This window comes from Typopeltis vanoorti, chromosome 23 (assembly GCF_054136105.1).
Source record: "Typopeltis vanoorti isolate ZY-2024b chromosome 23, IOZ_Tvanoo_1.0, whole genome shotgun sequence".
NCBI lineage: Eukaryota > Metazoa > Arthropoda > Arachnida > Uropygi > Thelyphonidae > Typopeltis > Typopeltis vanoorti.
In genome coordinates this window covers 55,151,864-55,164,968 of record NC_143571.1, presented here as the reverse complement: position 1 = coordinate 55,164,968, position 13,105 = coordinate 55,151,864, and the positions used below count along the sequence as shown (strand labels likewise).

At 34.3% G+C, this 13,105-nt stretch overlaps 1 protein-coding gene across 2 annotated transcripts in view; it reads right to left on the bottom strand.

Annotated features, from left to right (window-relative positions):
• Nucleotides 1–13,105, bottom strand: part of GramD1B (GRAM domain containing 1B) — a 390,336-nt gene that overhangs the window by 277,456 nt on the left and 99,775 nt on the right. The window contains exon 1 of one of the 2 annotated variants that reach the window (XM_090412773.1): nucleotides 11,250–11,281. The exons of the other annotated variant lie outside the window; for it this stretch is intronic. Within the exon in view, the coding sequence (XP_090268899.1) occupies nucleotides 11,250–11,255 (6 nt within the window). The 5' untranslated portion in view covers nucleotides 11,256–11,281. Of the gene's footprint in view, nucleotides 1–11,249; nucleotides 11,282–13,105 lie in introns of those variants that run through there. 2 annotated transcript variants of the gene reach the window in all.

Here is a 13,105-nt window from a genome sequence, read left to right as displayed (position 1 = left end):
TCTTGACAGGTAACAGACTGATTTGGAGGAAAACTGTAGATAGGAAGTTAGTAATGATGTAATTTTTCATGTAATACTATCATATCCTGTACACCCCTTGAGGGTGTATATCATGAATTTGATGATGATAGAAAAAATGTTCCCTGATGCTGTCATAAATAGAATATAGCTTTTGATGTAGTTATTTTATTTCATTTATTTTAATTTAATCTAATTTTTATTTTTCACTAGAGGTCAGGCCAGTAGAATAACCATTGATCGACTCCTTGTCTCTTTAGAATACTGTGTGAAATGTAATATAGATGGGGTCTCTGTATATAGATGTGTACTCCAGATGATGACCTTAATATGAAGGTCGAACCGTCGAGAAATTAAAATTATTATTTCTAACACGGTTGTAGAGTCCATACTTTGTCTAAAATGAATGAGTTTTGACATACAAGTTGTGGGTGCTTGCCAACACATTCACTATCCTCCATCATGAAAAGCTGCCTACTATGCTGAAAACCACAACTTGGCATAGCTACTTCGGGAAAATCAAATCACACCAAAAATTTCCTCTACAACTGTATCCTTTAATGGTGTATGGTGTCAGCAGAGTTATTTGGGCTTACTAAACTTTGAACTCTCTCTCGGATTGATTTTAAGATACTCTCTTTGCATGTATTGCAGGACACACTGGCTCATGGAGGACTTACCAGAGAATGACTTCTGAAATATCCAGGTCTGGAATCAGATAGCACATGATATTGTTGGGGCCTCGGCCTCTTCTGGTATCATAGTATGTAACAATGTTTCAGTGCAAAGTTAGAAAAATAAAATAAAATAAAAGAGGATTTCATGCCAGCTGGGGCATCACCTGGTTTCAGTGAAACATACCATCTAAGATTAGTAGAGCTAATCTTAGGTGGTATGGTCACTTAAATAGAATGGGAGAGGAAAGATCAGCAAAACATGTGTTCTCTGCTTGGCAGGAAAAAGACCTAGAGTAAGACCAAGATATAGGTGGATTGATACAGTAAAAAGTGCCTTAGAAGACAAAAATATAAGATTTCATAATGTTGAAGTCTTGACAGATAACAGATTGATTTGGAGAAAAATTGTTAATAGGAAGTTAGTAATGATGTAAGTAATGTAGTATTATCATAATATCCTGTACATCCCTTGAGGATACATGTCAGGAATTTGATGATGATGATGATATCCAGAGCAAGGTAGTGATTTCACACCAATGATGATATTAATCTGACATCTAAAAACATTCAAATAGTGGGTCCTTATGGTGTAGTGGATATTGTCCACTACACCATAAGGTGTAGTGGACAATATCCACTACACCATAAGGTGGACAATATCCACTACACCATGACAAATAACTGTCATGACAGTTATTATGGAAATCTGTCTTTGAATAATTTTTTTTTTCTATTTGTGTTTTCATCTGAAGAAGTAAACAGAAATGTATGAAATAATGACAGTTATTATGGAAATCTGTCTGCGAATAATTTTTTTTTTCTATTTGTGTTTTCATCTGAAGAAGTAAACAGAAATGTATGAAACTAGTAATTAAATAAAGTAATTTTTTGCTAAAAATGTTATACACGGTACTCACCAGACAGAAAAACACAGACATATCAAGCCACAGAAACTTGAACTCGTTAATGTGCACCCTTGTCTTACACCTGATTTTACATAAAACCATCTTTCCTTTATTTAATTAAACTTGAACGAGATGTTGAATTTTATAGCAAGATATCATACATACGACTAATTGTTGCAAAGTGTTGTTTAACTCTTCTCGACCTAATTCATTAATATGTAGGTCTTTTATACAGATGCAGTCTATAACTGATTTAAGATGAAACCTGTTTTTGTTGCATTGGATCTGACATCATACCATTTTGCCTGTTTCTTTAAATTGATGTACATAATTCTGGAATTCTATATATAGCATTTTTGTGAGTTGCCAATTTACTTGGTTCTTTTCTTTGGTTGTGTAAGATGCCAGTACTTACATTTCCATTTTTTCTCCACATCCTTGAGTGAAGAAAAAAATGGGAAACACAAGTACAGACTTTGTGCACTGCTTTCATACACTGTCGCTTTAGAGATGGGTGAGGTTGTTTCAGTGATCTCAGCATCATGAATATTTTTTGTAGTGGTCTTAAGTATTTTTAAGTGATATTGTTTTAAAATTTTTGTTTTTATCGATATTATTAATAATGATATAGATAAACTAAGTCTTTTCCCATCACCCTAATACCATCAAGTAGTGGAAGGAAAACAAAAGTCCAAGATTACATCTTTAATGTTTCCAACCATCCACTTAAACCTATCAGTAATTTGGACAAGTGGTGGACAAATGAAAGAACTCCCCAGTGCCAACCCTGTATAACTACCTCTCAATAGTTTAAAAGTCTCAACCATATCATCTCTCCGTCTTCTATCTACCAAACTCTGCAGTCCACATTCCCTCAGCCTATCTTCACAACTAACATTGTAGCGTCCTGGGGAGACTAAATTTGAGCACAACAGTCCAAGTGTGGTCTGATCAAGGCTTTATACAATGCAAAAACTCTTATCTGTGCAGGTCTGCATCCTTCTCAGTATTGTAGCAATCCTCTGGGTTACTTTCACCACCTAATGGTCCCTGAATTTCAGACTTCTATCGATCATCACCTCCTGCCCCATCCCTTGCCTCCCCCACTTCCTCCAGTACAGTTCCTCCAACAGAGTAAGCAACTTCCCATCGATTTATTCCAAACTTCAAAACTTAATATTATTTTATTATCATTACATTATTAATTCAATTTGTGTTACCTAAATTATTCCATTCTTTAGTATTAGGAAAGCCAACTTTGATTATTCTGAATAGACTAGATAAACAAGTATATCAAGCAATTAGATCTTGGCTGAGACTACCACATGATGTTCCAGTTGCTTATCTTCGTGCGGCTATTAATTGGTGGATTAGGAATTCCTGTAATGAGATGGATGGTTTTCTGCTTAAAATATCTAAGGTTAAATAAAATCCAATATTCATCTTCACCTTTTACCATAGTTGCCTTTACAACTCCTTTGATTCAACAAGAATTAACTAAAACACTATGTTGGACCTTTGAAAATGGCAAGCATATTGTTTCTAACTCTCTTGAAAGGAAGAGATGGGAAAGACTTCTAAATTTCATAGTCAACAGGAAGCCTTCAGTGGCTTGTAGAAAGTTCATCTCAATGTCTTTGGGTCCATAAAGGAACAAGAATGTTGCCTAGATGAGAGTATATAGATCTAGTAAGGGCTAGGATAAATGCCCATCCTACCATGGCTCCTATATTATGCCTACCACATTCTATACATACTACATGTAGGACTGGAAATGGGTTTAGAGAGACCATGACACATACATCTCAATGTTGTTTTAAAACCCACATTACAGACGTGATACAATATATGCTATCATAAAGAACTGATTAGAACAGAAAGGAGCAAAATATCAGGACTGAGCTATTCATAAGAAAGCCTGATCTTTTGGCATCAAGAGATGGTAGTGTTGTCATTCTGGATATTCAAGTCTTTGGATCGAACCAAGACCTTCATCAGGCAAATGAGGGTAGGATAGATTATCATATTTACTCGAATATAACTCAAACTTTTTTCTCCAAAATTAAAGTTAAAAAATTATGGTGCGAGGTATATGCAGGGATTTTTGGAAACTAAAGTTTTTCAGAAAAAACTAAATTGATGTTTATAATTAACTTATTATTATTATTATTATTACATAACACCTCCAGGGAGTCCACAGACTCATCGAGGGAGAATACTATTCTACAACTCTTCGTCTCCACCAATCGAAACTACCTTCATCACCTACACCAACGTCATCTACCGCCCACAACCACCACCACTAGTATTTTCACAAACAAACATCCATGCCCACGGTGGGGTTGGAACCGCAGCCTTTTGGCTGGAGAGCAGATACGCTAACCACTCAACCAACCAGACCGACTCACATTATTTATAAAACAAATGCATTTAAATTTTAATTATCAACGTTATTTATGCAATCAGCCGCTCACCTTCATCATGCGATATATTTGAATCTTTAGCGACAATGCATCTGTAATTAAATTAAAACAGTTTCATTATTGCTTGTCCTTTTATCATTTCGAAATCATATGAGGATGGTCTGAAAAGTTCTCGGCCTAACAATGAAAAAACAAATTTATAATTTCAAAATTATTTTTATTTTTCAACATAATCTCCCTTAAGACTAATACATTTATTGCAGCAATGCTCCAGCACCTTATCCCATCCCTGTAGTGGTTCTCAGTAAGATCTGCAAAATACCCATCTAAAGCTGCAATCACCTCTTGATTCCAAGAAAAACACTGACCAGCAAGGATGAATTTTAGTTTTGGGAAGAGATAGAAGTCAGAGGGAGCAAAATCTAGGGAATAGGGTGGATGTTCCAACAACTCTTAGTGCAGATCCCTTAATTTTCCCATTGCCAAAACACCTTTGTCAGCAGGTGCATTGTCCAGATCTGATGAAAGATGATTTTTTTTCTTCTGCAAACCAGGTCTTTTCTAACGAATTTTTTTTTCTAGTCTGGTTAAAAGATCCGAATAATATTCCCCAGTAATTGTTTTACTCTTTTCAAGATAATTAATAAACAAAATACCTTTAGCATCCCAAAACACCGTTGCCATGATCTTTCCTGCTGATGAAACCGACTTTGTCTTCTTCGGAACTGAACAACCGGCTTCTGTCCACTGTTTGACTGCTTTTGGATTCTGGTGTGTAATGGTGAATCCAAGTCTCATCCATAGTAATAAATCGATGCACAAAATCAGTTTTATTCTTGTTAAAACGCTCCAAGCACTGTTCTGGGATTTTCAAGCGAGTGCGTTTTTGATCTGCTGTGAGGAAGCGCAGCACCCATTTTGCACAAAGCTTTTTCATATGCAATTCTTTATGCAAAATATATCCTACACATTCTTTTGAAATGCCTACAGTCTCAGCAATTTCACGGACTTTGACTCGCCAGTCATCCAATATCATATTGTGCACTTGATCAATGACTTCTGGTGCTGTTACACTTTTTGGATGGCCTTCACGTGGATCATCTTCAAGGCTGGTACGGCCATGTTTAAACTCGGCAGCCCATTTCTTAATTGTTGAAAATTAAGAAGAGTGCTCATAAACTTTTATGAACATCGAATGCATTTCTTTTGGCATTAAACTTTCTTTTACAAAAAATTTTATAACTGCACAATACTCAATTTTATCCATTTCAAGGCAACGCTTTTGCTTCAGACAGCTATATAAAACTAACTACTTGATAAAATGACTTGCAGTTTCACATGGATGCTTATGATAATGTATCAACTTAGGAAAAAAAAAAAAAAATCTTGTCAATAATGTTGCCATCTGTGGTTGAGGCCAAGAACTTTTCAGACCATCCTCGTATGATCATTGAGTTTATCATAACTTTGAGTTATGATAAACTGTACTGTAACTTGAAGGTTTCTCCATATTTCAAGCAAAAATTACCAGTTTGTTGTTTCAAGGATACTTGCGACATAAGACTGAATGATATAATCACATAATCACAAGAAAGATATTTATTTAACCAAATATTTCGGTCTGGAAATAGCAGACCATCATCAGTGGTATTACAAGAACAGTTTAAAAAATATAAGCTAGAATACTAACAATAGATCGTTAAAATTAGAACACGCCACGTGATGTTATATCACTAAGTATGAAATGGAATATTTTGAAGTAGAAACATGATTGAATTTGCTATTAAAAAAATAAATAAATAAATAAAAATAATTAATTAATTAATGAGTAATCTTGATTAGACTTTCTCAGATTTTTGATATAGATATACAGTCATTACGATTCAGGTTGGGGCGATGGAGCAAGGCCTCCACGCTTTCCTTGAACAAATGTTCAAACCTATAACGGGATCTATGTAAGAGGCGAGTCCTGGACCAAAGGATACTGTGGTCAATTTCAATCCCGTGTTGAGCCAATCCAGACTTTTCAGGTTTGTTGTGAAGAATGGATGATTGATGTTCTTGGATTCTTTTTTCAAGAGAACGTCCAGTTTGTCCAAAATTTGTCTGGATTGGCTCAAAACGGGATTGAAACTGACCACAGCATCCTTTGGTCCAGGACTCGCCTCTTACATAGATCCCGTTATAGGTTCGAACGTTTGTTCAAGGAAAGCGTGGAGGCCTTGCTCCATCGCCCCAACCTGAATCGTAATGACTGTATATCTATATCAAAAATCTGGGAAAGTCTAATCAAGATTACTCATTAATTAATTTTTTTTTTTTAATAGCAAATTCAATCATGTTTCTACTTCAAAATATTCCGTTTCATACTTAGCGATATAACATCATGCGGTGTGTTCTAATTTTAACGATCTATTGTTAGTATTCTAGCTTGTATTTTTTAAACTGTTCTTGTAATACCACTGACGATGGTCTGCAATTTCCAGACCGAAATATTTGGTTAAATAAATATCTTTCTTGTGATTACATGATTATATCATTCAAAAATTACCAGTAATTTACAGGACTTGAGATACATAATGAACAATCCTTCATGAATGACTAAGGAGAAGTGAAAGCAGAGTGCAAAATGGATAGCAAAGGTAAGCCAGTAGAAATAGCTCAGCTATGCAGACATGCATATGATTGGTGAGGTATTAACAAAAGATCGCAAGACTGAACGACAAAGGCAAGTTGACAATTGTTGAGCTGAAATGATGATTCTCTTCAACTGAATAGCGAAATATCTGAAACTGCCATAACAACATTCACGTTCTATTTCTTAAAGTTTTAAACTTTGTTCATGTGCGAACTATATGCAGAACTTTTTAATTTCTTTTTTCGTAAAGTAAAATCAGTGGTGCGAGATATATGCAAGGATGAGTTATATTTGAGTAAATACGGTATTATGCTTCTAATTCAGATATTAAAAGACATTGTTTAGTCTTTTAATACCCAGGCACGAAGACCTAACACCTGTGCATCCTTATAGGACTTACACACTACACCACACACCTATATTTAAGATTGTTATAGTAAAAAAAAAAAAGGCTGATAGTGAGCTATATTCTTCTAAACAATGTCTTTTAATACCCAGTGTTACGGCTTGGTTTTTCTTTAAACCTAGGTTACTGTTATCCCCTCTTGTGCCAACTAAGAATGAGATCTCCAGTCTATCTCTCTGGGGCCGTCTCCTTTTCGAATTCTGAAATTTGTTTGTTCCAGCTGCGCCAGTCAGAATCCTAGGACAGAAGAATTCTTGCTCAGAGAAACTTTCCCAGAATTCTAACAGTTATCTAAATTTGTTAATATATATAGCATCTGTAGAGATCTCAGTTTGCAGTCATAGCCCTATCTTTTCTAATTATTCTATACCTTCCCCTTATGCATAGGTTCAAACTTTTATGAGTGGTAAATTAGTCTCATGCTCAAGCAAAACTCAGGCTTACATAGTAAAACATGTTTATTAAAGATCTAATGAGTAGTTTACAATTAGGTTTAAACATATCAAAAGCTTATCACATTACCTATACTAAATCAACTGACAATCATAAATGAACACTCTAGTTAATGAACATATAACTCATATCCTCTGGTCAACTAAAATACACTTAGCATGGGAAAACACAAGTTTACAATTTTAACTTCAAACACTAACACAGATGCCACCACATTAATTAGGTCTCACACAAGAACTTAAGTCCTCCGATTACCAGTCCAATGGAGCTAACATTACAATGCATATAAGTCATTCAAAAAGTTCTCTAGGCAATTTTCTATTTTCTTCCAACTCGAAATTGATTCACCTTCTTCCTCGAATGCTAATTGTTAATAAAATAAGAGAATTCTGTACATTATCACTGCCGCATGAGGTTACCATGTCCCCTTTGTCTGTCCTTTATTGTTAGATACTTTACTGCTTCAGTGGGTTGTGTCCACGTGGAGGTCACTTCGCTCATCTCATACAACCGTTTCTGCACTCTCTTGGGCAAACGCTCGTCTTGCTAGTCACTATCGTCAGACTACCCGTCTCCCTGGAGGAACTTTCCGTCGTCTCATTCCGGTCACCTCTACAGATGGCCCGAGTCAGTGGACGCCGTCATCTCGCGTACAGCTCGCCCGATACTCACCTGTCAGCAATGGGGAGAAGGTTGCCATCCGAAGTCGTAGAATTCCCTTCCACTGGTCAGCATCGTGGGTCCGAAAGAAAACAGGAACAGAAAAAACGGGGCTTGAAACCCGCATTTTATTATCCCTTGTTGCGCCCTCTTTTTCGTTGCAGAAGTTTTCTCACAGCACCTTCCTATTGGTCCTTAAGTTGTTTAGTCACAACTCTTCTCCTCAAGAGGCTCTTTTCAGGGAACGCGAGTTCAATTCACTTTCCACGAATGCCTTTGCTTCGGGCTTTACGCTTATCGTGGGTAATTCACACGCAACCTTTGGACCTTTGTTTGCATTGACATACATTTTGCATAGAGTATTTTTTCTTACTAGTGTTTCCGAGCAACAATATTTCTATCTAGACAGACAAATTCCTCCTTTTTTTTTTGTACTTCATTTTAAGGTAATTCAATTATGTTCTCTATTAACAATTTGTTTCTTTACTAACAGTACAAGTATTTCTTGGTTATTATTGTATTCTTGTTAAATCTTGAATAAGATCCTTTTGACGAAAAGTCCTTATTCAAGATCTAACACCAGATTAGAAGCATAATAATTTATCTTCCAGAAGAAAACCATCATGCTCCATCATAGTAAATTAAAAAATGTAAGGCTGTTTAAAAGGTTTACTTCGGACAGATAGGTAGATCAGCCACAATCTGTTTAGATTAACACATCTCTTACATCTACAATAACAACTATGGTCAATCTGGTCATGCAAACCGTGTATTGGATACCACTCAGAATCTTCTGGAAGAAAGCCACCATGCTCCATATCATAGTATATTTAAAAAAGAATAACTGTTTTTGGAATCTGCAGCAGCACTCAGAAATCAACCTAATTTAAACAAATATAGATGCACAAAACTTCCCAAAATTTGGGAAACAATAATTGTCAGAGATCCCAGCTTACATCCTAAGTCATCTACATATACCTATAAAGTCCATCTGGATAGGACTTTACGTGTTTCATTGAGTATTGTTTTGTCTTTGTGTGTGTGTGTGTGTGTGTGTGTGTGTGTGTGTGTGTGTGTGTGTGTGTGTGTGTGTGTTACAATAATAACAATAATCCCCAACATGATGTCCTCTCAGCACTTAAGCCTTAACACACAGTGCCCAGGCCATCAAAATATTTTCCCTCCGAGCCCTTCAAGGAATAACATTGGTCGCTTTGAGGATGTATCAGCGAATGGCAAACAGGATACCTAGGGAAGGTGTTGGTTAGGCTTCGTTGGTTAGGCCGACATATATTTGTAAAGCATGCATCAATGGTATGCAGGCTATATGTGTGTATGCGCATGCATGAAGTTGAAGTGTGCTAGTATTGCTCTAGCGTTAGGGTACTGTAGCATGAAGAAAAATAAAAATAAAATAAAAACATGGTTTGATGATCTTTTTGTGTGAGAGTATTGAACTCCCATGATGAATCTTCTGACGCCTTGAAAGTCTAATGTTAATAACAACATCCATGCACCCAACAGAATTTGGACAACTTATTGATTGAAGAATTGAAGCACTATCCACTTGGCAAACCATGCCAGCAAAAGTTTAAGCTATAGCCCGAGTAGAAAGTAGGGAGTGAGATGTTCGACTGTATGAAATTATTATTTTTTTTTTCAATAACTGTATTCATTTATTTTTAGAATTAAAATAAGAAAATGTTTTATACAATCATAAAAAGATGTATTTTGTAACTGCATTCTATTACAGTGACATAATTTTATTACTCCAATAACTGAACCTAAAGCCATTTCTGGATTTAGGTTCAGTTATGTTTATTTATAATAGAGATATTTATAATTACAAATTATTTATAATAGAGATAATTTTGTTTACCTCATTTTGCTATTAAAACAGTAACAGCAGGTAAAAAAAGATATTATCATTTCAAATAATTCTGTCACTAAAAACAGAACCGCAACAAAAGTAAAAAAAAAAAAAAAGGTGGAGAAATTTTTCACTATTTTGAACCAAAGACTTTTCATCAATTACTAATGAAAACCAATGACAATACCATATCCAATCCACCACACTACTACCAGGATTAGCACCACTGTGTTCTTTGTGAACAATCAATCTGGTATTAACAAGTTACTTTGCTTATGACAGATCAATCCCTTTTTGGCTTAAGTTAATTTTGCCTTATAATTCTGTTAAGTCTAATTTTCCTACCACATTTAATCATTTCAATTCAAACCAACGTTGAAATTATTAAACACTAAACTTTATTAAAAGCAAGATACCAATGTGTAATTATTAATACAAGTTCAAATCAGTGCCAAATTTTGTTAAATTTGGCACCGATTTGAGTTAAATCAAATCAGTGCCAAATCCTGTTAAATGAAGCTGAGTGTACACAGCTTCATCCAGCCAGTTTAGTTTCTTCTCGTTGGATGAAACCTGTGCAATATATGCTTTAAACACTCTGTCTATTAACAGGCATATATTATTAACAGACGCCTGTTAATGATTTTTGTTCAAATTAATCCATTATTTAATATGTTACCAACACTGTCAAATCTTGTATTTCCATCTTCTTCTAAGACACACCACTAACTACATCAATCCATTATTTCAGGGTCTTTTTCTGATATTAAACATCTTTTTTTTTTTTTGGATATTTAACTCTTCTTCTACCATTCTGTTTAAGTGACCACACTACCTCAAATATTCTCAAGTAAATTTATTCTATTATCCATTTCCATATTTAATTTGCTACTTCACTAAATTTCATAAAATTATACCTGAATAGCTGATAAAGTTTACTTGAACATTTCATTTTAGGTTTCTATTGAGAATGCAGCTGATTTTTTTTTTTTTCATATTCCTGTCCATTTTAATAGTTTTGTCTTCTTATTGCTGATTTTTTTTTACCATATTTGTTACAGCAGTTATTCAATTTAGAGTGCTGAAGATAGTACTGGATTTATTTAGAAGTACAACATCTGCATAAAATAAAGAGATGAACTTAAAAAACTTAATACCTACAATTTTAATTTTATCAGTTTTTTTTTAATACCACTTACCTTCATAATTCAATCCATATCAATGATGAACAATAACAGTAAGAATACTATGCATCTTTGCCTTACATCTGATTTCACATCAAACTGTTTGATTAAAATATCAATAAATAACATTAAAAAAGAAAAGTAGCATTAAAAAAAAAGAAAAGTAGCATTAAAAAAAAAGAAAAGTAGTATGAAAATTTGTTATTACACTAGGAATTCAGCAGAATCATTTAAAAGAGAACTTGATGGTAGTCTGAATTTTAGTTTCTGAAACTAGAATAGGAGAAAAAAATTATCGAAACAAGCAAGTATATTTTATGCAGTAAGAAACTGAGTTATGGTCTAGGAGGACTTAGAATTATACTTCATAAAAGATGAGAAAATAGCATCTTTGAATTTAACAAATATCTTGGAGTATTGCACTTCTTAAGGTAAAAAACAATCAGTGGTTTGATTTGAGTGCAACACAGACTTAATTTGAAGAAAACCACAAACTGTATACTGATAATACTTTCTTTAAAAAACAAAAGAAAGCAAACCCGGATATAACATCACCACATGGAGAGGAAGTTTTAATAAAATCGATATACACACTTACTTCCAGTCATTCAGATGAAGAAATAGACAATTTCTGAGGCTCTCTTTGAAGTTCTCAGAAATGTCACTGGAAAATTACAATGGAAAAATTGTAAAGTGGGCAAGCAACAAGAAAGAAAAAATGCTTCAATTGTGCAATGTGCAGGCCAATCAAATGAAATAGGACACACTTAATTTGCAGAAATCAGATTGTATACTGAGAAACTTTCTTTAAAAAAAAACAAATGAAAGTGGCCCTGGAGATCACATCAGTGAATGGAGAAGTTTTTTCAATAAAATCAATTATATCAGTGAATGACATGAAAATATTAGAAAATGTATCTATTATCAAGAGCAAGGATAAAAATAAGCATCAAAAGATATAGACTGAAAACTGATATTAGTAATGAAGCACATAATAGAATTTGAAGATATAGTAAACCATAAAGGAAAGCTTGATAAAAATAGTGGAAAGTTGAAAGAAAGAAGTACAAATGAATCAGATTTATTTGAGAGAATGGAGGAATTAGTTTCAAAAATAACAAAAGTCGCTAAGGACTTAAGAAAATCATTATTAGCAAAAAGAACAACTAGAAAAAAAAGATACTATATGGGCAATTGATCTAATCAAAGAAGAAAAAAAAAGGAATCGAGGAAAAGAATTTGTAGAAATGCAAATATTAAAAAAGAAATCAGAAATGACATAAGAAAATATAACAACACAAAATATAATCTGGCTTTTGAAACACTCAAGTTCTTTGCTACATGTACCAACTTCTTCCACTACACTCCAGGATTCCCATCTTGGAAGTCTTTTTAGATGTTATCCACCCAATGTTGCTGTGATCTTCCTGTAGGTTGCTTCCCATCAGGCTTCATCTTGAATTCTTTTTAGCAATTATCTCCAAGCATCCGAGCAATCTCAATCTGCAAGCTCCAATTTCATCAGGCGTGAGGATCGATAGACTTACTTCATATAGTTCTTGATATGCATTCTTCTTCTTCTCACAGGTCCAAAGTCTTTTCTAAGTATTTTATTTTCAAAAATCAGCAAAGCTTTCGCATCTTGGTGTTATGGTCCTGGTTTCTGATTCATATAAAATAAAAGGTCTAATGATTGTCAATGAAATTTGGAGGATAATAAACAGGTCTTCAAAATTTTGTGCTGGCTCATCAGGAAACTGCCTTATTAGTTAGTATTTCTATGTATTTCTGTAGTTAATTTACTACCGTCATATTTGATAAGTTTGGCTACTATTCCATCGGTACCTAGTGCTTTGCTGTTTGAGTTATTT